At 49.2% G+C, this 24,725-nt stretch overlaps 1 protein-coding gene across 8 annotated transcripts in view; it reads left to right on the plus strand.

Moving 5' to 3' along the window:
* Positions 1-24,725, plus strand: part of TRAF3IP1 (TRAF3 interacting protein 1) — a 59,243-nt gene that overhangs the window by 10,619 nt on the left and 23,899 nt on the right. Inside the window, exons 8-15 of one of the 8 annotated variants that reach the window (XM_026491414.4) lie at positions 3,715-3,810; positions 10,537-10,638; positions 13,018-13,038; positions 13,981-14,065; positions 14,525-14,608; positions 17,059-17,182; positions 17,385-17,421; positions 19,979-20,055. In XM_026491414.4, the coding sequence (XP_026347199.2) occupies positions 3,715-3,810; positions 10,537-10,638; positions 13,018-13,038; positions 13,981-14,065; positions 14,525-14,608; positions 17,059-17,182; positions 17,385-17,421; positions 19,979-20,055 (626 nt within the window). Of the gene's footprint in view, positions 1-2,167; positions 2,270-3,714; positions 3,811-10,536; positions 10,639-12,508; positions 12,578-13,017; positions 13,039-13,965; positions 14,066-14,524; positions 14,609-17,058; positions 17,183-17,384; positions 17,422-19,978; positions 20,056-24,725 lie in introns of all 8 variants that reach the window. The other 7 variants (XM_044380464.3, XM_044380469.3, XM_057306113.1 and 4 more) reach the window with 7 other exon arrangements.

The following is a 24,725-nucleotide window of genomic DNA, read 5'->3' on the forward strand; positions in this document are numbered from 1 at the left end:
CTGCGCGTGGGTGATGTTCGTGCCTTTAGAAAGCAGCAGAACCGATCCCTGGGGGTCATGCCACTAAGAGCTGAGGTTGAAGCGAACGGGCCTGGCCGGGAATTTGCCCGAGGGTAGCCCCGGTTCTGCCCGATGAGCAAGCGGGACAGGAGGGTCCGTCCTGGGCAGGCAGGTACTGCCGGGCGCCGGTGGTGTTGCAGGTTTTCAGGGAAGTGTGAGGTTACTTTGAGCAGTGGTAGTGTCTGAAACCTCGTCCTTTTCCTAAATTGTAAGTTAAAGCAGGGTGGCAGGAGTGCCACAGTTGGAATTCCTCATTTAGTCATTACACTGAGACGGAAAGCCCCACTCTCAGAGTATAGTATGTGAAGCTTTCACGAGCTTTTCCCTCTGCGGGCGATCTCCTGGGACAGGTTCCCGAAGGGGCACTGGCACAGAGGGCAGGGACGTTGGCGGTGTTGGCTGCAGGGTATGCCGACCGTGCCCTCTGCCCTACACTTTTTCCACAGTTTCCAAGGCCTGCTGAGTCAGGGAGGTGAAAAACGAACAGTGCTATGTCTTTTGAATTGCTAGTGAAATTGTGCATTTTTTTTTTTTAAAGATTTTATTTATTTATTTGACAGAGAGGCAGCCAGCGAGAGAGGAAACACAAGCAGGGGGGTGGGAGAGGAAGAAGCAGGTTCATAGCGGAGGAGCCTGATGTGGGGCTCGATCCCAGGACCCTGGGATCACGCCCTGAGCCGAAGGCAGACGCTTAACGACTGAGCCACCCAGGCGCCCCCGAAATTGTGCATTTTTATGTGTGTTAGTAATTTTTATTGACTTCTCGGGCTTGTCCTTTGCGGGGTTCCTTGCTGCTGTGATGGCCGTTTCAGTGTTGTTCTTAATTTGCACAAGCTCGCTATACATTAAGGTCACCTGCCAGTTTTTAAATAAGTGTTTCTTTCTTTCTTTTTTTCCCCCCAGCTCATTTCTACTCATTATGTTTAGTTTCTGACTTGCCTGAGTGTTTAATTTGTATGCACTGAAGTGGCCAGTCTTTTTTTTTTTTTTTTTCGTAGTTTGTCCAGATACTTGAGAGATGAAGATTTGTGTTTTGTCATGCATTTTTATATTTAATCTTTTTAGTTATTTCTTATTTTAATTCATGGTGTAAGGTGAGGCTCTCCATTTCTTTTTTCAGAGTAACTCACCAGGTTTTCCAGAATCATTAATTTTAAGCCATTTTATGTGCTTATTCTTCTAGATTATTTTAAAACCATGAGTCAATCTCACCTCCCACAAACAGAACTAATAAATTTATCGGGATTGAGTTGGACTCGTGTTAAACTTGTGATTTCATTATTTGGGGAAGATTAGATACTCCTGATTCCACGTTACTGTGGTGTCTCCCTGTGCACGTGCTGAGCTGTGTCAGTCACGGATTATGGCAGTTTGTTTTTAGTTTGCTTAGAAATGGCATCTTTTTTCCCTTCCCTGTTTCTTTGTGATTATTGCTGGAGTGTAGAAGCATCATGGACTGTGGTCGCTGCACCGCAAACCTCGCCTTGTATTAAGTCTTAGCCCGCAGTTCTTCTGTTGAATCGTGTTTTTTGTAAGCGGACAGCTATTATTGTCTGCTTTTCTAGTAACTCAGGGCATGTGCATCTGAGTTTGCTGGTGAGCTTGTGCCGTTGGGCTCCTTTTCTATGGCCTCTGAGATGATTACAGAGGTTTGCAGGCTTTATGATACTAGCTTTCCCGAGCTGTCAACAAGCTGATGGACTCTTTCCTTCCCTGCCTGCGAGCTGGGCGTGGACCTCACTGCGCGTCCTCACCCAGCACAGCTGGCACCCCACCCTGACCTTCTGCCTTACTTAAATGGGTTGCATTTGGGCGAATGTCCAGCATCCAGAAGGTGTAGGAGGCATAGGACCTCTATATTCTGCTTGAGGGGATAAGCTTTGCATTTGCTAGAGTGTGGGTTATCATGTTTGTTAAACATATTTAGAATCTTAAAGCTAGCCTAGGATCTATATAGAACCCAAAAAACATTCTTCATAAGAATATGATACTTTTGGCTTATTATTAAGTAGCATATTATAGCAGATTAATATACTATGAATGAGTATACTATGTAGCATTATAAATTAAGCTTAATACATACTTTCATTATATGATTTCATATCAGGAAGAAGGGACTGTAGAACCAGTGAAAATAGTCTTTCCCTTGAAAAAGAACATAACTCCTCCTACAGTAAAGCTAAGAAGGAGCATGCCGTGAAACAGCTCGGTAAGACGACACAGGCCCCAGTGGAAGCTGCGAATGTTGGGGAGTCGGAGCCTTTGCTTCCCTTTGACCACCGAGCAGGTGGAGCCCTGTGGGTGGAGCCCTGCTGGACACGGGGCCTGGGCCCCAGAGTGGAGCAGTGGCAGAAGGGCGCATAAGCCCTGCCTGCCGAGCTGCGGGGCTGCCCCAGCCACCTGCCCATTTCCTACCACAAGTCAGTCACGGGGTGGGACTGTCCGCTTGAGTCTTCCTTTCTTTGTTCTGCGGATATTTATGGAGTGCCTGCCCTTCTGGGGCACATAGCGTGGAGGGACAAGACAGATAATCAAGAGACCACAGGGTGTACACTTTCTTATTAGTGATGAGTCTTCTGATGGAAAATGTAGCCGAGGGAGATGGGCATGTAGGGGCGGGTGCACAGGCAGAGAGGCTCTGAGGACGGGACGTCCGGACAGAGAGTTGAGTAGGGTGGAGGAGGACATGTGGGTGTCCAGGAATGGGCAGAGGCCCTGAGCTGGGGACAGGCTTGCCTGTTTGAGTGATGGGAGGCCCAGCAGGGAGGCTGGGTGGGGAGGCGAAGGAATAGAAGAGGCTGCACGAATAGGCAGGCCCGAGGTGTTGGGCCACGTAGGGCGAGAGTTTTGTAGTGAGTGGGAGGATAAGTTCTTAGAGGACAGTAAGCAGCACAGAGGCATGATCTGACGTAGGTTTTAGAAGCTTCCCCTTTTTGAAGTGGAGAGAGGCAAGTGTAGAGGCCAGATAGCAGTGTCCAGCTGAGACGGCCGGCTGGGACCCGAGTGTCACTGGTGAGAACGTGTTTGATGGAAGGGGTGACAGAGTCGCTGGGTGACTGGCTGGCCCTGGTCAGGAGAGGGCACAGCGAGAAGAACGTAGGGGGGTCTGCGCAGCCACGAGGGGTCAGGAGAGGGCACAGCGAGAAGAACGTGGGGGTCTGCGCAGCCACGAGGAGCTGCTGCCGGAGGGCGGAGGCTTTGGGAGAAGCCATGGCGGGATGGGGGCAGCGCCAGGAATTCCATCCCACACGTGAAGTCTGAGGCGCCTGCCACGCAGCCCAGTAGCGTGTCCAGGACAAGAGCAGAGCGGGAGGCCTGCCGTTCAGGGAGGGAGTTGGGGCGACTGAAGGTAAAATCGAAGAAGTTGGGGTTTTTACATGGTGGTCTTTCCTGCCGTCACATGAAGATCCATGTGAAATTAGTGCTGGGGAGCGTGGGGCTTAAGAGGGTGAGCCCCAGAGCCCGCCAGGACCGCAGGGAGGGGCGGTCCAGCACGTGGTCCCGGTCGGAGAGCCCCGGGAGGGAGGAGCGGCGGGGACCGGGGGTGGGGATGAGTTTCTGTGAGCGTGGTGTCAACCCCTGAGTCCCGACCAGAGCACCCGCACGCTAAAACCTTTGCCATGTTTTAATCTGTCGTTAACTATTTTACGTCAGGAAGGAAGGAAGATAATATTTCAGCTAAAAAGTTAGATCCCATAGTGTCTGGATTAAATCACGAAGCAGATCAGGAAACTACGACTTCAGGAATCGGTAAGAAAAAGATATTCTTTAGTTTACATTCCTCACTACCTTGGTATGAAGTATTTACCTCTCAGCATAGTTACATTTTTTTATTCTTCTGACTATGGGTAGTGAAGATCAGAAATGACTTGATATGCCACTCGCTTTAATTTGCTATACTATATGATAAAGAATATTAACTCAGTTTTAGTTAACCTTTACGTGCCTTTCTATGTGTAGCTCTTTTGCATTTAGACCAAGATGCTTTCTTTATCTTGCTGTTGGAATTTTGCAAAATGACGTGGATGGTCGGATAGAGAAATGGTTGTTCAGCTCTCCCATCCTGCTCTGCTGTGTTGTATTAAGAAAATGCCCCATAAGAAAGAGTTTAAGGTGCTTGCCGTGGCGGATCGGGGAAGCGGCTCCCCGTGGCCTGCCCTCTTCTGGGGAGGAGGGCGGTGTGAGGCGCGTGCATGCGTCCTCGCCTGTGGTGGAGCAGTGAGACGTGTGGATCAGGGATTTCTAATGGGGTAGTCCTTGACAGATCACTATTTGCTGCCTGTGATGTTAAACTAAATTCTTCAGAAATATCAGAAATCGTGAGTGACATTTAGGGGAAAATGTAGTGTAAATCTTGACTCCAGAAAAGATAAAAATTTGTCTAGGCTGAACTTGTATCTCTTTGATTTTCAAAAATTCTGCACATGTCGGTAGAATAACAGTAAACACCTCTTTCTGTGTGTGTGCTTTCCCTTTAAGAAGTTGAGCTCCTGAGAGCAGCTGTGTTTGCAGGCAGCTGCCGCATCCGTGGCCCAGTGTGTAAGGTGGTCCTCCTAGAAGGTGGTCCTGGCTGATCTTATTCCAAGTCGGTCAGCCTTATGTGGTGTGTATCTAGTTCCTCAGCGGTGTGTGGTGACCGGCTGGGAGGTGCTGGACGGGAGCAGGACGAGTTCTCACCGACAAACAGTTCACCGCAGGCTCGCAGGTGCAGTTCCCTGCATCTGGTGAAAGTTATGTGTTAACTCCCTGCCGGCGCTTCTCTCAGCTACAGACCGGTCGGAGCAGGAAAGCAGCAGGCAGTCCCCGTGCAGCAGGAGAGGGGCTGGGTGGTGCTGCCCGTGTAGGCAGATCGGCTTGCATCCCAGACCAGTGGGAAGATGCCGTTCCTCCCGTTTGCCCACCCCTTGGCCTTGACCTAGCTTCATGGGTACGTTCTCTGAGCCACAGTGACCTGGTGGTAAGTGGGTCTAAAAATACCTGCCTTGAGACTTGGAGACATCTGTCCATAAAGTGGCCGGCATGTCACATGTGTACTTTCCGGATCTGCTTTGTGGATCCGACTTCAGTGACTGCGAGCCCCATGTCAGGGTGAGATGGTACCGTGGACTTAAAGTGCAGTAGTTATTCAGACACGTATCCTCACTCTGTAGACACTACGCACAGCTCAGTGTTCAGGAACAGGAACCCTGCAACATACACGTGGTTCTCAGTTGCGAGCTTGCCAGAGATTTGAACGGAGCCTGGTGGCACCTGGTGGCACGTGTGGAGTCCTGCACTCTGTCCCCAAGTTTTATATTCTTACCTCAAGAAGCTGGAACAGCAACAGAGGGACAGGCCTAATCCACGCACGAGGAAGCAGTTGACCAAGATTAGAGCAGAAATCAAAGAATTAGAAACCAGGAGTACAGTAGAGCAGATCAACGGAACTAGAAGCTGGTTCTTTGAGAGAATCAATAAAATTGGCAGACCACTGGCAAGACTTATCCAAAAGAATAGAGAAAGGACCCAAATTAATAAAATTATGAATGAAAAAAGAGAGGTCGCAACCAACACCAATGAAATTGAAAGGATTATTAGAAGCTTTTATCAACAGCTTTATGCCAATAAATTAAGCAATCCGGAGGAGATGGAGGCCTTCCTGGAAACCTATAAACTACCAAGACTGAAACAGGAAGAAACTGATTTTTTAAACAGGCCAGTTAATTATGAAGAGATTGAGTCAGTGATAAACAACCTTCCAAAAAACAAAACTCCAGGCCTGGCCGGTTTTCCTGGGGAATTCTATGAAACATTCAAAGAAGAAATAATACCTATTCTCCTAAAGCTATTTCAAAAAATAGAAACGGAAGGAAAGCTACCAAACTCATACTATGAGGCCAATATTACCTTGATCCCCAAACCAGGCAAAGACCCCATCAAAAAGGAGAATTACCGATTTCCCTAATGAATATGGACGCCAAAATCCTCAACAAGATCCTGGCTAATAGAATCCAACAGTACATTAAAAGGATTATCCATCATGACCAAGTGGGATTCATCCCTGGGATGCAAGGGTGGTTCAACATTTGCAAATCGATCGGGGTCTTAGATTTTATCCAGAAAGAAAAATTCAGAAATCATATGATTCTCTCAATAGATGCAGAAAAAGCATTTGACAAAATACCGCATCCTTTCCTGATTAAAACCCTTCAGAGTGTAGGGATAGAGGGTGCATTCCTCAATCTCATAAAAACCATCTATGAAAAGCCTACAGCAAATATCATTCTCAATGGGGAAAAGCTGGAAGCCTTTCCCTTAAGATCAGGAACACGACAAGGATGCCCACTCTCGCCACTGTTATTCAACGTAGTACTAGAAGTCCTTGCAACAGCAATCAGACAACAAAAAGGGATCAAAGGTATCCAAATTGGCAAAGAAGAAGTCAAAATGTCTCTCTTCGCAGATGACATGATACTGTATATGGAAAACCCAAAAGACTCCACTCCCAAACTATTAGAAGTTATAGAGCAATTCAGTAATGTGGCGAGATACAAAATCAATGCTCAGAAATCAGTTGCATTTCTATACACGAATAATGAGACTGAAGAAAGAGAAATTAGGGAATCCATCCCATTTACAATAGCACCAAAAACCATGCGTTACCTTGGAATCAACTTAACCAGAGACGTAAGGGACCTATATTCTAGAAACTGTAAATCACTCTTGAAAGACATTGAGGAAGACACAAAAAGATGGAAAAATATTCCATGCTCATGGATTGGAAGAATTAACATAGTTAAAATGTCCATGCTACCCAGAGCAATCTACACTTTCAGTGCTATCCCGATCAAAATACTGATGATATTTTTCAAAGAACTGGAACAAATAGTCCTTAAATTTGTATGGAACCAGAAAAGGCCCCGAATCGCCAAGGAACTGTTGAAAAGGAAAAACAAAGCTGGGGGCATCACAATGCCGGATTTCGAGCTGTGATCACAAAGACAGCATGGTACTGGCACAAAAACAGACACATAGATTAATGGAACAGAATAGAGAACCCAGAAATGGACCCTCGGCTCTTTGGGCAACTAATCTTTGATAAAGCAGGAAAAAACATCCGGTGGAAAAAAAGACAGTCTCTTCAATAAATGGTGCTGGGAAAATTGGACAGCTACATGCAAAAGAATGAAACTTGACCACTCTCTCACACCATACACAAAGATAAACTCCAAATGGACGAAAGACCTCGATGTGAGACAGGAATCCATCAAAATCCTAGAGGAGAACATAGGCAGCAACCTCTACGACATCGGCCAAAGCAACCTTTTTCATGACACATCTCCAAAGGCAAGAGAAACAAAAGATAAAATGAACTTGTGGGACTTCATCAAGATAAAAAGCTTCTGCATAGCCAAGGAAACAGTCAAAAAAACTAACAGGCAGCCCACGGAATGGGAGAAGATATTTGCAAATGATGCTACAGATAAAAGACTGGTATCCAAGATCTACAAAGAACTTTTCAAACTCAATACGCGAGAAACAAATAAACAAATCATAAAATGGGCAGAAGATATGAACAGACACTTTTCCAATGAAGACATACAAATGGCTAACAGACACATGAAAAAATGTTCAAAATCATTAGCCATCAGGGAAATTCAAATCAAAACCACACTAAGATACCACCCTACGCCAGTTAGAATGGCAAAAATTGACAAGGCAAGAAACAACAATTGCTGGAGAGGATGTGAAGAAAGGGGATCCCTCCTACATTGTTGGTGGGAATGCAAGTTGGTACAGCCACTCTGGAAAACAGTGTGGAGGTCCCTTAAAAAGTTAAAAATTGAGCTACCCTATGACCCAGCCATTGCACTACTGGGTATTTACCCCAAAGATACAGACGTAGTGAAGAGAAGGGCCATATGCACCCCAATGTTCATAGCAGCATTGTCCACAATAGCTAAATCGTGGAAGGAGCCGAGATGCCCTTCAACAGATGACTGGATTAAGAAGATGTGGTCCATATATACAATGGAATATTACTCAGCTATCAGAAAGAACGAATTCTCAACATTTGCTGCAACATGGATGGCACTGGAGGAGATAATGCTAAGTGAAATAAGTCAAGCAGAGAAAGACAATTATATGATTTCTCTCATCTATGGAACATAAGAACTAGGAAGATCGGTAGGGGAAGAAAGGGATAAAGAAAGGGGGGTAATCAGAAGGGGGAATGAAGCATGAGAGACTATGGACTCTGGAAACAAACTGACGGCTTCAGAGGGGAGGGGGGCGGGGGAACGGGATAGGCTGGTGATGGGTAGTAAGGAGGGCACGTATTGCATGGTGCATTGGGTGTTATACGCCAACTAATGAATCATCGAACTTTACATCAGAAACCGGGGATGTACTGTATGGTGACTAACATAATATAATAAAAAAAAATTAAAAAAATAAAATACAAAATTGAAAAAAAAAAAGACTGATCACTGGGTCAGCGGAGCCCCTCACTTTAAGCCCTGGTTATTCATTCACACTTACACTTGAAGTAGTTGGCAACTCTGTGCTGCTAAAATTTGCACAGCACGTGGGCCTAGTGGGAAGCTGCTTGCGGCTGTGTTGGGGGCTGTACCTGGTGTTTCAGGGATGGTAACTGGCGGATGGGCACTGGGCCGGGCCCAGTGATAAGGCCTGCCTTATCAAGCACAGGGTCTCATTGAGATAACGCCACGAGCTGGGGCAAACTGTGGCTCCGAAGAGGCAAGCAGCCCCCTCAAGCTGCGGTGCTTGGGGGCGTTGGAACATAGGTAATCAGGACACCACGGCCCACATCCTTACCTGCCAGGTTCATTCGTTACCGGTAATTCAGACAACAGACTTTTTGCCAGTTCGCAATAATTTTTATTTTTTACAGGTGCATTATTTTTCTTTAAAGCTGTTATTTGGCAGACTGGTCAATCTGTCCTCTGTGATTAAGAATTGATTGTGGTATTAGTATGTATAGTCTGTTTTTCTGTTCTGTTTGTGCGTATCGGAGTTTTAGTAAAGCTTACTTAAGAACATTAGGAAAGATGTTAAAACAACCATCATAGGCCTCTCAAAAAAAAAAAAAAAAAAAAAAGAATGCCACTAGACTTTTGAAGAGATGAAATGGTGCAGAGTGTCATCGGTCCCCTTGAGCTTTGGACTGAAGGTGTTGCATTTGGAACTTACTTATTGTGCTGGTGGGTTTTGAACAATGTAGGAAATTTTCGACACTTTCAAATAAAATGTAACAATCTAAAATTCTTGCATGGTTTCTTTTAAACTAGATAATCTACAGTTGTCAAGCTTATGTTTATTTTTACATTTGTTTTAGAATTTTAGTATTTCATGTTGTTTCTTTGGCTACCTTAGATTTCATAAATAATTATTTGAATCAGACTGTTTAAATTATCATTTTTATAGATTGAAAAAATTTCCTTAGAAAATTATGTCATCTATTGTATGAAGTTCTAGTACATAAATTCAGTTCTTTGATAGTTAATGATAGGTTGATTCTGATATAAACTATTTAAATACTTTTAAGAAGTTATAAAATTGGGGCGCCTGGGTGGCTCAGTCGTTACGCGTCTGCCTTTGGCTCAGGGCGTGATCCTGGGGTCCTGGGTTGAGCCCCTCATTGGGCTTCCTGCTCCGCTGGGAGCCTGCTTCTTCCTCTCCCACTCCCCCTGCTTGTGTTCCCTCTCTCACTGGCTGTCTCCCTCTCTGTCAAATAAATAAATAAAATCTTAAAAAAAAGAAAAAGGAGAAATTATAAGATTGTATTTCAGGAATGGGAACATTTTTCTAATTTTATTTTTGTCTCCTGGTTTTATTTTAGAGTGGGGGTCTTTTACTGATGTATAAGTTTTCTACCCTGGGTCCTGCCACATTAAAGATCTTTTCCTCCAGCACCTCCCTGCCCCCCTTTTATTTTTAATATAAAAAAAGTTTGTTTCTCAGATATTTGACATTTTTTCTGTTTTTAGAGACATTGGCATACTAGTCAGTGTTCCACGAGGGTTTGGGGGCTTTCAGTATGTCTAGGACTGTGAACTATGCCAGAGATAGTTTTCTTTTCCTCCTGCTTTACTGAGATCGCCGCCTGTCTGCAGCTTCTCGGCTGGGCCTGGCTGCGGTGGGGAGGCAGGTGGAGCAGGTCGTGTCAGGAAGGCTCCGGAAACCGGGGTGGAGGGGTCACCTTGCTTTGGCTGTGGGGACCCCAACCTCCTCCTGGGCTGAGTGGGCCTGGGGCGCTCTCATATTCCGGGCACCCCTTCCCTCTCCCGATCCCACAGGCACAGCCGGGAGGAACATCGTTGGTGCGAGTTCTCAGAAGCTGCCCTCGGTCAGTCTTCTGTTCGCTCGCGGAGTGGGGGAGCTGGGACGAGTCAGCGTGCCCTCTGTTAGTGGCGCCCCAGAGGACCAGCCTGCCGTGTGCCTCGTAATGACTCATTTTAAACTGTTTTATGTCAGGAACAAGAGAAGCTAATACTAACTCAGCTAGTGTTTCAGATGATAACTCAGCTGGTCTGTGGCGTGAGAACGTTGAGCCAGAACCAGCAGTGAAGCAGAAAGGTAAGAAGGATGCCGTCTCTTCACCCCTTCTGGTGCGGGAGACCGAGCAGCTCCGCACGTACACGGGTGGGCACCCCTCCCCCAGAGGGCGGCGGCCAGAGCCGCAGGGTCCCCTCGGCTCTTTGACCCGCACGGGGTCCGGTCCCTGGTTCTTGACACCAGCAGGACCGGACGTGGCGAGTGACCCGCTTTTGCCTCTCCGTCAGCGAGGCAGGGCCCGCTAGGCGGCGCGGCGGCACCGGCCTCTCTGGGTCCCCAGCGCTGTCTCGGAGGAGACGGGGCGGAGCCCGGGTGGGAGTCCCGCGGGCCCAGCCGCGCGCCCCCTCATGCTCAGAGAGGACCTCAGAGCAGCGTGGAACACCGCCCCGACCGGTGTTTCTGTCTGTAACGTTCCCTGTGTGCATCAGGTTGTACTCGGTGACGTTCTGCTTCGGGCGTAGTAGTTCCCAGCCCCCAAACTGTGGTGAAAGACCCGCTCCGCCTGTGTTTTTCGGGCCCTGGAGCTCCTCGCAGGCTTGGCGGGGTGCTGGCGCCTCGTGGCGGAGCGTGTGGCACCCCAGAGCCCGCGCTTGTGGGGAGGGCTGGTGCTTGTCAGTGTGTGTGCGCCGAAACTGTTTGCCGACGGCCTGCCCTGTGCAGCGAGTGCCCCGGTGAGCCGAGCCAGCCTGGAGGACGCCCTGTGCCGTGGTGTGGGCCGCCAGGGACTTAGCCCTGGGGTGCGGGCGGGGGGAGCCTTCGGGCGGGGAGTGGAGCCTGGCGGCCAGCCGCTGCAGGAAGCCCGAGCTGCTGTTGGCTCAATCACGTGCGGGTCACGTTAGTGTGGTAGGCTTAGTGAGTGGTCCAGGACAGAGTGGCCTGGGCTGGAGTGGGCGGTGGGGGGCTGGGCAGGTTCCGGGGGACTTTGGGCACGGTTTGCACCAGAGATGGCATGTGAGTGCTGGGCGTGATCGCCAGGGCATGGGAAGGAGGGCCTGCGTGCCTTGTTGAGAAAGGCTGAGCTGGTGAAGGATCCAGAGATGACCTGAGTGTCTGTGAGGCTGGAACCCTCGCCGAGGGGTGGGAGACCCCATCTGTGAAGGGGGAGTCACTGTGTGCACTCTCCATCTGGGTATCAGCCCTGAGATCCAGCAGCTGCATGTGAACCCACAGTCTGTCCCCAACACCGATGGTGTGAGATTGGAGGAGAGCCCAGGGGTCTGGAGTCCAGGGTCCCAGGCTGCATAGCCGCTGCTACGCGCTGGGCTCTGCCAAGTGCACTCCAGGTGGCATGGCGTCGAGAAGAGACTCTGCTGCTACCTGCTGTGGCCCCCGGGAAGCCCTGTCTCGGGGTCAAGCCCAAGTCCCCCATTGCTGTCACCCCATCCTTCCAGGGGTGCTGTCTGGAAACGTGATTTCGAGCCCCTCCTAACCCACAGTTCATCAGGCTCTAAGTGCTGGGCCTGTCCTCTGCTCTGTGCAGGGTGACCTCTGGGAGGTTCCTGTGTTCCATACATACAGGTCCTGTAGGGCCTCCTGGTTCCCCTTGCCCCATAGGCCTGGCCCCTCTTACACGCCTTCTTTGGGGCACCACATATGTCGGTCTTTGATTAGCGGACAGAGTTCTGAAGTCCGCTCAGCAGACAGACTGAGGAGTCCGAGGAGGGCTGTGTGTCCTCAGGGTGACCCTGGGCCCAGTCCTTGTGCGTGTGAAAGGTCCCTGTGTGGAGGTGGGGCTGTCGTTAATGGGGGGCTGCATGGCAGCTCCCGGGGGGGTCCTTAGCCCTGACATGGCCCCGTGCCGTTTGGGTGCTTTTGCAGATGTAGTCCCGCATCTTGAGTGTGTCAGGCAGAGGGTGTCGTCTTGTGACTTTGAGTCCCCCCCTCTCTGCAGTGCTCCCGCTCATTTCCGTGTGGCCACGTATGTCCCCCTTGTCCCCAAAAGCAGCACTTGAAGAAGGAGGTAGGTCGATGGGGAGGTGGAGAAAGGTCCTCCCGTTCAGGAGCTAATGGAAGAGCCTTTGCTGATGCGCTGGTGAGGGAGGGCCTGGCCGCTGTCACCCCGTCGTGAAAGGGGCGTCACACCCCGTGCCTCACGCTCCCTGGCTTACCAGCTGCTGCCTTGTCTCTAAACTCTTATTTGTGTCTCTGACCCGCTCTCTTCATAATCCTGTTGCCTCTTTTCATTAATAGCATTTTAGAATTCATGGTTTGTTTTGTTCTTTGTCTTTTGATCTTTGAAAGTAAAGTGATGGCTGCGGACACGAGGGAAGGCTCTGTGTTCCCTGACAGGTGTCCACTGTTACTAAGTCCGTTTTTCCCTAGTCCTGCTGTTTCATGACTGAGCTTTGCCAGCACACAGTCGGTTTTCTGATGTGCCTTTTTTTTTTTTTTTTTTTGTAGGCGACTCCCCTAGTGATGCAGGTGAGGAACAGCCTGAACTGAGTGTATTTGGTATAAAGTGTGCGTGTGTGTGTGTAGATACTAATATGTTCTCTCAGATTTGTTTTACACAGTGAGTTAGTGAAAGTAATTTAAGGAAACATAACTGTACCACTTTCAGGTTTAATTTCTATGTCTTATGTTCCAGAAGAATGTATTTCACGATTCTTTCCAGAGTAAAAATTATTTCTAAATTCAAATCTGATTTATCCTATTTTCTAAAATACAAAGCCCTTTTACTTAAAATGGAGGAGTAAATTTAATTGCCTTAATAGTTAGGGGTTGTTACTTACTGATTAAATCTTTTTGTTAAAACGAAGAAAGCTTTATTCAGATTATAAAAACAATTTGGTACATACCCAAAGTAGAAAGTTTTTTAAATACAGAAAAATATGGAGAAGGAAATGAAAAACACTGTTTCTAACCTAAACGGATGTCTTTCTAGAACCCCCATCGTGTGTGTGTGTGTGTGTGTGTGTGTGTGTGTGTGTGTGTTATCAGAGACATTACTGTCCTCAGTTCTGTGTTAGAACGATGACACTGTTTTATGCGAAGGGTCTGGTGAGTGACTGCTGGCGTCTGCTGGCGTGACCCACCGTCGTCACTAACACCAGTGGTGGTTGGTGAACATCTTGACACGCGTCCGTCCTTCGTGGGTTGTATTTCCTGTCCATTCAGTGGCTCGACTGGATCAACCTGCCTTTTGAATTCTGTTTCTTAAGAAATTGAACCAGTTTGTGTTTCCAGTTGGCGTGCACACCTCCCCAGATCTTCACCAAGTCTAGATATGAAACGTCTGCGTGAAAATGATAGATGAATAAAGCTCATTTATATTTGCGATTATTTGATTGCTGTCTTTTCAAACACTTATTACTGTTTGTGTTTCTTCCTCTGTGAATCGTTAACCAGATTGTCATGGTTCAGAAGGAGAAGCTGGACCTTCTGGCCCTGAGAAGCCCGAGGTGTCCGAGAGTTCCGAGCTGCCGAGCGAGCTTCCAGCCGACATCAGGTCCGTGGGCCCCGGTCTGACGTCCAGGCCGCCGCCGCCTCCTGCTTCTCTCGGCGCCTTCCGCAGTTTGTTTAGTGCTTGAGCTCAGTGACAGGGAAATACTGTACGAAGACAGCAGAAACCGTTTATTTAATTTTCCTGTACTGGGTATAAGTTACTACACGTAGGACATTTTAAAGATTTAGGGAAATTCATAATTATGGTAAATTATATTTTGATTACTGAGAGTTACATGATTCCTTTTTGAGCCTTAAAATTAATGAAAACATAAGATTAAGAGACGGATACTTTCAAACCTGTCAAATTAATGGAATGTTCTTAACATTCTGCAGACTGTGTCCGACTAGCATGTTGATGGCGGGAAATGAGCGGTAACATTGACCTGGGTTTTCTGTTGTCCACTTTGAAATGTGCAAGTGTGTCATATCCTCTTTCTGGTTTTCCCGTGTTTGGGTTTAGAAGAATACCTCGGCCTGGGAGTGCGAGACCAGCACCTCCCCGGGTGAAGCGCCAGGACAGCGTGGAGGCACTGACGCCAGACAGGTGAGGCCTCCTTTGGGGGCTGTGCTGGGGGGGGTGGGGGGGGGCAGGGGCAGCGCTGCCAGCAGCTGAGAGGGGGAGGAAAGCGGGGTCAGACCCTGACCTCAGGCCACACGCTGACCACACACTTCAGTTAGCTGAAGAGAAAATGTGCTTTACAGCACGTGGGGAAGTTATTCTTTGAGAGAAGGGGGGATTTTCTAAGCAAAAAGCAACAAGGCGAAAAATAGGAAAAAAAGATTTCAAGCTTAATTGCACAAAAATGTAAAACAAAAGGTCAGAAAGTCATAAACAATATGAAAACCAGCCGCAGACAGGGTTCTCCAAGTGTTAGGGATATCCCTGTGGACGTAGTGTGATCTTTAGAGGAAAGTACAAAAAAACAAAACAAAATAATAGAAAAATGAAGCAGGCTGGACCAGAGTGGTTTGAGATAGAGCAGGAGGCAGGAATTGGAGACAGATGTGGCCGTGTTGCCGAGGGACCTGAAGGAATGACGCAGGATATGGCGGGAGGGGTGGTGTCGGGAACGTTACTCGTTACTGTTTCTGAGATGAGAAGACTGGTGCATGTTTCTGGTGATGGGACCGATCCAGTGGAGATGGGGAATTGGTGATGTAGGAGCCACAGGGGCGGGATGATTGTTGGACAGCGTCCCCGAGTGGTGAGGGGACGCAGAGGGACTGGCTTTGGAGAAGATGGTGGAGACTTAGTGTGTGGGTAAGTTCTGGAAGCTGCGTGCCCTCTGGCGCTCCACTTGTCTTGTGAGCTCAGAGCGAGTGTGGGAGGGGAGGCCCGGAGCTGCGCTCCCAGAGAGCGGGCATCTGACTGGGCTGGAGCAGAGGGTCCTCATCTGGGGTCATGTCCCCCCACCCCCGGCCTCCTATGGGGCCATGTCTGGAGACCCCATGTAGCGTCAGGACTGGGAGGGTCTAGAGGGAATGTTGCTGGCATCTAGCTGGGGAGTGGGGCAGGGATACTGTCAAACATTCCCAGTGGACAGGCAGCCCCACCACAGAGGACAGTAGGCCCAGAGGTCCATGGTGCGGCGTGTGGAAGCAGGATGCTTGGCCGCCTCCGGGTGCACATGGTGTGAAGTGACAGGAGTCAGTGTTGCTGGGGACTTTGTTCTCCAGCTGTGGGCAGCTGCCTGGTCCAGGCACTGGGTGGACACAGAGATGGAAGTGTGGGCAGTGGTGGTCCAAGAGTGGGGTGCTGAGATTTGAGATGGGGGGCTTGAGTGCCCAAGGGTGACCCTGGGTTTGTGGCTGGGTGATGGAAGTAGATGGTGGCAGGAGGGCTTGGGGACCCTAGAGCCAGGCTTTGGGAAGGACCATTTCTCAGTTAAGATGGGCAGTGTTGGCAGGGAGCCAGGAGTGCAGGGGGATGCCTGGTGGCTGGCAGGGGTGGCAGTAACAATGGGGTTGAGGGCCAGAGAGGCTGGTGATATGGATTCAGAGTCGGCAGACTTTAGAGAGAATAATCTGGAAGACCTAGTAAACACAAGGAGAACGCTGGCCCTCCCTCTTGGCCTGGCCACGAAGGCTGCTGCTTGAGGCAGGGGAGAATGGAGAGGGCTTGCTGATGAGGGAGGGTGTGTGGGAGGGGCTCGAGGGGTGTAGGGCGTGGGAGAGGTGTGGGGTGCGGTGAGGCTGCCCCTGGTGGAGGCGAGATGTTGCTTGTGAGGATTGAGGGGCCTGGTGAAGGAGCAGAGGGTGTTTGGGAGAAATGTGTACTGTCTTGAGAGCTCATACCCAAGTGCACAGGTTCCTTCCTGACCTTGTGTGTTGCCCCGAAGCAAGGAAGAGGGTGTGCACGCGTGGGTGTGCACATGTGGCACGTGTGCGAGAGTGATCGTAGGGCAGGGGAGTTAGTGGCCACTCGGGAAAGCATGGTTATGCTAGGCTGGTAGGGAGGAAGTGAAGGCAGGTAGGGCTGATGGGGAGCTGGTGAGTGTTCGGGTCTGGAGGCTTGTGATCCGGGCACAGTGTGGTAGGCGTGAGGGCCCAAGCAGAGGGCAGCTGACGGCCTGCAGTGGGATGACGGTAGTCACCTGGGAGGACAGGGCCAGGCCGGGGGGGCCAGGCAGTTGGGTGTTGGACTGGCGCAGAGCGATTGGAGGACTTGGTGGAGAGGAGGGGCTGGGCAGGAAGTAGATGCTGGGAGAAGGCCACTGTGTTGGAGCAAGGTTCTGGGGCCACATCGCCACCCCTGCCCTGATGTTTACGCCTTGGAAGAATAGGGCCCTCCAGGTGAGAGGCTACGGGTGGGAGCACAGAGGGCAGGAGTCACAGGGGCCCAGGCCTGGGTCTTCCCTCAGCTTCTGCCTGTATTTCGTGACGTTCTAGCGGTAGGTGGTGCCTAAACTCCTCTTGGAGCCCGGGACTCGGGGATTGAGGCAGACGTGCCACCAGCAGCCCTGCTAATGTAGCCTAATTCCTTTCTCTCTTTAGGGCGGGCAGTGGTAGAATCGTGGCCAGTGTGATTGTAGCTGCACAGGACTCCGACAGTGAGGAGGACGATCAGTTTGTGGTGGACGCTGCCCCCCAGCTCCCTGAGGTGTCAGAACTGGAAATGGTGAGTGAACGGGCTCGTCTGTTCCTGTCATTGCCGCGGGCGGTCCTGGAATGCCCCCTCCAGCATTTAGGTTACGTAGACAAAACGTTCCTCCGATTTTTCAGTCAGATTTCTGCCTTCTTTAATTTTGTCATTGCTTTGAGGAGATCCATGGAAGCAGCGTTTCGAGAATCAGCTTTTTCCTCCTTGCTTTCCTGCCCAGGTGCCCACAGTCGACGTGGAGGACGAGGAGAAGCACGGTGAGTGCCGGGCGTGCCGGGCGTGCCAGGCTGACTGTGGGAGGCTCTCGCGCACAGGAGCTCTGTGCGCCCCATGTTGATCAGGGGTCTGAAGGGCATGGGCGGGGTACCGGGGCATGGATGGGCTTCTCCTTGGTTGGTGGGGTTTAGGCTGGGAGATGACGGGTGCTGGCCCCTGGGGCTTGCTGTCAGCAGCTTCCGACGTGGCGCACAGTTAGATTAGAGGGTTGTAATAGTACTTGTCCTCTTCCCAAGTATCTTCTTTGATTTCAAACGTTTGCAGAAGCAGAGAGCGTAGTCTAACGAACCCCCTCGTACCCATCACACGGCGTCAACGGTGATCGGCTCGCATGTTCCCTAAGCCTCTGTCTGCTGCAGACCCTGCTCCCCTAGACTGTTGTCAGGTCCTAGCGAAGACTGTTTCTTCGGTTAACATGTTATGTGCAGCTCTTTCAAAACACATAACCATAATTCTGTTGTTGTGTATTAAAAAACAAAGCAAGAACAAAACACTTTCTTAATACACAACTTTTCCAGTTATTGTGTATATTTTTTTCTAGTTTGAGTCAGAATCCAAATAAGGACCTGCACTGGAGTTGATTAATCTAGCTCTGAGCTCTCCCCTAACCTGTAGGTCCCCCCCCCTTCCCTGAAGAAACTAGTTGGTTGTCCTTTAGAGTTTCCCACAGTTGAGTGTTGCTTACTATATGCCCGTGGTATGGTTTTTTACGTATTCTTCCATTCTTGTAACTTGGTTCCAGAGATTTGATCAGTTGCGGGTTTCGGGCAGGAATACTAGTAGGTGGTGTTGGTTCTTCCTGACGTCTGCTTGTGATGTCAGCCTGGATCATTGAGGGTTGCAGGATGGTGACGTTCTCGTCCCACCCGTCCTCCCTTCCTCGAGGTTTGGCTAGAGAACACCGGAGCGCAGAGCCCCCCATCCCCCAGCCTCAGTGCCGTGGCGCAACCCCTAGAAGGAGGGTTTTCCTCAGAGGGCGTCTCTGTCCCTGGCACCATCCACGCCAACTGAAGAGGGCGTGTGGGCTGGCGGTCGCTGCTCTCTCTACAATATCTGTATGAAATCCTGGGTTTTCCTCTAACGCATTTGATGGGCCTCTTTTCAGGCCAGATGAGTTCTTCTCACCGATGTTCAGATTGTCTGGGACGTAATCAGTGGGGGCTCTCTGAGGCTTTCTGACACATCCTGGGAGACTTTGCAGAGTCCTTGTTTTCTGAGAGGACCAGATGTTTCAGGCTCATTTTGTGTGTTTCCTGCCCCAAGGCTGGAACCCTCCCTTTCTCCAAGGAGCCTGGCTGCCTGTTGCCTCTGGGTTGGTCGTTGTTTCTAGGGATTTTCTTACCTTTTTTAAAAAAATGAGAACATGTATCCAAGCTCGTACTGGTATTTCCAGTGCAGCTTTACTATTCCAGAGTCTTTCCTACATTTCTGAGTTTATACATGCATGTCTATCTCATGCCAGAGATCCTGGCTCCCAGCGTCCGCCGTGTGTCTGCTTCACCCTGCGGCTGGCACACACCGCAGCACCTTAGAGCCCCCCCCCCCCCCGTTATTAGCAGCAGCAGATTCCCGGAGACACTGTAGAGTGTTTCTCGGGGTCAGTGTGTTCTCAGTATGTCCTCAGGGATGGACAACCAATGATTCTTGTAAAGTTATGAAACAGTTCTTTTTTAGGCCGTGCTTGCCAGTTTGATGTTGTTAGGTTTGGTTTCAATTTTTAGGCATTGAGAAATCTGATTTAATTTTGTTTTATTTATGTAAAATAGTCACATTTCCAAGGTCCAATGTACCAAACAAGGTATATTCTGAGATTAGGGGCCTCCACCCTGTCCTCTCCCTCCCCCTGTAGGTAACAGTAAGAAAAACGGCTTATACTTTGATTTAAAAGATTTCAAGTTAATACACATGCGTGGTGTGCGTGTGTACGTGTACGTGTGCGTGTGTGTGTGTGTATTTACTGGTATCTCCGTGCCTCCCTCTTGCTTTTGTGACTTGGCGTGGGGGCTGGCATGCGTCCCATAGCAGTGTGGACGAGTCCTCACTGCTGCTCACGGCCGCTCCCCCTCGCCGTCCGGGTGCGGCGGAGTCTACCAGCGGGTTTCATACGGATGCGCGTTTGGATGAGACGGTGTTCTAAAGAAAACGTTCTATGTGATATTTACCCCACAGGCAATGTTTTTTTTTAAGGCAGTTGAAGACCCCTGACCTGATATGAAAGGAGTATTTGTGCTTAGAAACAGCACAGAGTTGTCACACCTGTTTGTGACAGGTGGTTATCTTTTGGAATATTAATCTACATTTCCTCATAATCGTTTTCTGTTTCCACAGCTTTTCTCTTTTTTCTTTTTTTTACCTTTGAGGAGCTGATTTCTTTGAATCACTGTAAAGTTTTATAGTTAATTTCCACCACCAGCTGTATCAGTCTATTGTAGACCCTTTTATCAATTGTTCAGTATAGAAAGAGGAAGAACGCCCCTCTACCCATTTACAATGGAATAGCTCCTTAGAGAATAACATAAAACCACTGATTCTTTACAGGAGGACTTGTGAAAAAAATTCTGGAGACCAAGAAAGATTATGAGAAGTTGCAGCAGTCACCCAGACCTGGAGAGAAGGTAAGGAGTGATTTCTGCACATGCGCTGATCAGCAAAGTCTGCTGCTGGACTTCAGAGTTCCCTCCCACCTCCTTGTTTGGTAGGATAGAAAATTTGGGGCTCCTCTAGTGTGTCCTGGAGTCAAGACCAAAGGCCTGTTCTGCTCTGACCCCATGGCTGTCCCCTTCCTGCCTTGTCCAATCCCTTCTCCCTCCTTGCAGAGTCGGGAGGCTGGCCGCCTGGCCCTGGCTGATTGCAAAATAAGAGACTGGGGAGTTTTCAGGTCTGGCTTTTCAATCCTGGTGCTGTTGGTACCTGGCCTCCCAGCAGTCTGCCTTACAGCTGTGGGATGCGGTTTTGTTGGGACCCACCGCTTCCTGCCAACCACTGCCCCTGCGCGTGTGACCCTGGGGTGGATACCTGCCGGCTACGTAGCATGCCTCAAATGTCACGGCTAGGTTTGTTACAGCCACTTTCAAAAAGAATAAATCTTCACTTACTGGTTTTGTAACCAAAGGATGTTTCTTGAATAGTTCTACCGGAAGCCAACAATTCCAGTATGTTTTACACACACATGCATAGATAATTCTGCCTAAAATGTCCTGGTTTTTCATGAAGATGTGGCCTGAAACAGCCGGGGGTGGGGGGCGGACTGTGCAGTTGAGAGCAACATCGGAGGGGCCCAGGAGCCGTCCCAGGAGAGGAACGCTGCCCAGGGCTTTGCTTGACGGCACCCCCGTTGGTGCCTCCGGAGGGAGAGCTGCCTTTCTGTGGGCCATTGTCTCTTGCTATGGAATTTTAACATGTCCTAGTCCTTTTTGTAGGCTGAGGGCTGTCCTGTGTCCCTGGCAGTGTTTCTGGGACCCACTCGGAAACCTTGAGTGTGTCGCTCCAGGCTGCTGATGTAGGCGACCTTCGAGGCTTCAGTTGCTTAAAATTGTGTAGCCGCGCTTCCCGTGCAGAGCACACGGGCTCTGTGCTTCAGACCCTCCTCTGAAGAGTAAAGCTGAGAGTGGAGGCTTCGACTTTAGAAGATAAAAGGAACAATGTCCTTGTTTGGTGAACATTTGCTGCTTTACAAAAGCACAGTAAGGGTTTCGAAGTCGGGGCGATGTGTATTACAGACGGAGAACAGGCCAGCTGCTCTGTTTTCTCTAGTGCGCGCATCAAATTTCACTGATTGGTCTTCTGACATCTTAGAGTTTTTAAAATAAAAGAAGTAAAAACGTGCAGGAAAAGTTGATGTCCTTTCTGCCTCGGCCCCCACCCCGCTGTCCTTAGGGCACTCAGTCCCTGGGACCAAGCTGGTGTGAGCCTTACTTTCAGCACAGCCGCTGCTCTGCGAGTGTTCGGTCCTGCCCTGTTGCTGATACGTTCGGCCAGGTGCTTTTCTTCAGGCAGCATCCTGTTCTGAGACCCTCCCTGGATGCCTGGGCACCTCGTTCATCCGTCTTAACTGATGACTGGTTTCCAGTATGTGTTCATTGATTCCTGTACTGGTAGGTGGAGGTGTCGTGGCCTTCCACTGTCCCAGACTCTCATGGGCTCCTCCATGTGTCAGCTGGCGAGCAGGTGCCGTGCATCTCGGGCGCTGGTCAGCAGACACGTTCCGCCCAGGGCCAGACAGCGAATGTTTCAGGCCGACGAGCCGTACAAGCTGTTGCAGCTTCTAGCTCTGCCGCTGTGGCCTGAAAGCAGCCGTAAACCAGTGTGTGTGGCTGTGTCCCATCCTGCTTTACGGTCCGTGCCTGGACTCAGAATTGAGGCGTCAGAGCTTCTGTTTCACCAGCTACAGCCAGGTTCCCCCCTCATGGCTGTGCCAAGGCATCTCCCATGCATGAGTGTCTGTTTCCACGTGTCTGTGTCGGGACAATGGACGTGTGCGTCACCCCCCACGGTGGCCTGTGCCCTGCGGGATCCCTTCTGGCCACCACTCACCATGACCCCTCCCACCAGGGCCCGGCAGCTGCTCCTCTGCTCTTGGTCCCTCTGGTTTGTGTCTCCCAGAGTTGTAGTTGAGTGGCGTCAGGGGGCATGTGCTCCTGTTTGGTCTGGCTTCTCTCTGTCATCATGATTATTCTGACAACAGTTCGTTCCTTTTCGTGGCTGGGGAGAGCACTGCATGGATGTACCACAGGGTGTGTGTCCACTCGTCAGGGAAGGAGCATTTGGGTTGTTTGTTGTTCGAGTCTATTGCAAGAAAAGCTATGGAGAACATTCACATATGAGTCCCGTGTGGACAGAGATTTTCATTCTTTTGAGTCAATACCGAGGAGCAAGACGGCTGGCTCACACAGTCAATGTATGTTGGTCTTTCTAAGAAACCGCCCAACGTTTTCCAAAGTGGTTGCACCGTTTACATTCCCACCACAGCATCTGTGAGTCCCAGTTCCTGCACGTCCTCATCAGCACTTGGAATGGTCAGTCTTTCTGAGTTTTGGGGTTTTAATTTGCATCTGCTTAATGGCTGATGATGATTCTGTCCTGACTGCTGGTTCTTCCTCTTGCACTTTTCTCCATGTTGATGCCTTAATGTTGCTAGTTTTTCTCTTCTTTAGAACTAATCCTTTTTTCGTTTTACCAAGTCAGTTTCTTGAGTGGCTATATTCCGTTTTTCTATTTCTTTTTGAGTTTCTTTCGGTAATTGACATTTGAATCAGTTAAGATTGGGTTGATCTGTGGGTGGAGAGATCCAAAGCGTTAGTGGCTTAAGTGAGGTGGTAAGTGCTTTAGCTCCTGAGTCAGGGTCTGGAGGTGGCTGTGGCCCAGATGCCTTCTGCCTCGTCCCCCCACGTGTGTGACCCCTGTGCCTCAGGGTCCCTCATGGCCCAAGGAGGCCGTCCAGGTCCAGCCAGCAGGAAGGGAGGGGAGGGGAAGAGAAGAGGAGGAGTGGAGCACACCCCTTTCCTTTGAGACCGCGTCTTGGCAGTTGTACGTCCCGCTCCACTTCCGTGATACCTGCCAGATCTTTGCCGCTAAGGGACCTTGAAGTGAAACCCTTATTCCAGGCATCGGTTCTCTTAGCTAACAATCAGGGCTTCCACAAAGGCTAGAATTTGCCAAGTTTTCTCACTGCCTGGCACGCTCAGAAAATGATAATATTTGCAAAGCACATGGATGAGTGGAGGAGGCCGGGGGCCGAGAGTTTCTAGAAGTGGCACATCCCCCACGTGTGGGCTATACACGGGGCAGGAAGCTTTGCTGTGGGAGGGAGAGCAGAATCCAGTGTCGCTTGGCCGTGCCCTCCCCGGCCTTCCTCCAGGGAACTGTTTCCTTCACGTTTTACAAAGTTGTGGCATCAAGATGTCTCAACTGTGCTTTATGAATTTAAAATATATCTATAGTTAACAGTTTTCCTTTTCTTCCAAAAATGTTGTGTCTTTTTTTCCTTCATGAAACTTTAAAGAAACTATTGAAATAGGCACCGTCTAGCAAGACTCTGCTTCTGGTTTTGGACATTTTCCCTTTTGTTTTCATTTCACTGATTTATTTTTCCTTTTAATTTCTTTGGTTATTTACATTTTTAGTCTCTTGTGTAAAATACTTAGCTCGTTCATTTTTAGTCTTTGTCATTTTAAACAAATATGTTTAAGGCTATACATTTCATTTTTTTATTTTAAAATTTATTTTAGAGTGCATACATGCGTGCCTTTGAATGGGGGGAGGGGCAGGGGCAGAGAGAGGGAGAGAAGCGCAAGCCGACTCTGTGTTGAGCACGGAGCCTGACGTGGGCTCAGTCTCAGGACCCTGAGATCAAGACCTGAGCTGACATCAAGAGTCGGGTGCTCAACCGACGGAGCCGCCCTGCTGCCCCAAGGCCGTACGTTTCTCTTTAATCGTGCTTTATTTAAATTTATTAAATATTAATGTTAAAAGCTTCTTGAATTCTAATTTGAAATACTTCATTTCTTTTTATCATGTGGGCATTTAGGAGCCCGTTCTTTAGTTTTGAAACATGAGGGTTTTTAGAAAGTCCTATGGACAATTTCTAATACAATTTCATGTTCAAAGCATGTGGTCTGTATGATATCGATTATTTGGAATTAAGCCTTTCTTTGTGGCCTGGTCTTTGGGCAGTTTTCACAGGTGTTTCCGAGTGCTTGCAAAGTGTGTCTGCTTTCTGTGCTTTGGGCCCGACTTCCGTGCCCCTGGTGGATTTTGCACAGAGGTGATGGTAAGACTGCTGAAAATGAGCCCTGGCTGCCTGTCGTCATAATCGTCATAATCGCTTGTCTTCTCTCTGTCTCCCTTAAAAATTCAGATGGTAGGTGTTTTCTCTGCTTCTCATGTAAATTGTAGTGTGCCTCTCTTCTCAGGCTTCCCATTGTTTGGGGGGAGCGTTGTTCTTTCAGCGCTGAGGAGATAGGAGCTTGCAGGCCGGCCTTTGCTGTTGCATTGGAGGGAAAGCTATTTCTCACTGTGCTGACGGACTTGAATAATACATTACAGAAGAAATATGTGCATCAGACTGAGCGCTTTTTTCATTATTCTGGCCGACTTGCTGTCTTTTCAAGAGGAAATATAAACTTTGTTAATAGTAAGATACTTGCTCATGCCAGCAATTTTTTTCCTTCAGATTTATGAAGCAGTTTTTGAAAAACAACCAGAAAAGCAGTTTTATTAGTGTTTCTTCTGCTTTAAAAGTACTTGCTTTTTGAACTTTGTAAATGAAGATGCTTTAGATGATAGC

This window comes from Ursus arctos, unplaced genomic scaffold, assembly GCF_023065955.2.
Source record: "Ursus arctos isolate Adak ecotype North America unplaced genomic scaffold, UrsArc2.0 scaffold_1, whole genome shotgun sequence".
In the NCBI taxonomy this organism is placed as follows: Eukaryota; Metazoa; Chordata; class Mammalia; order Carnivora; family Ursidae; genus Ursus; species Ursus arctos.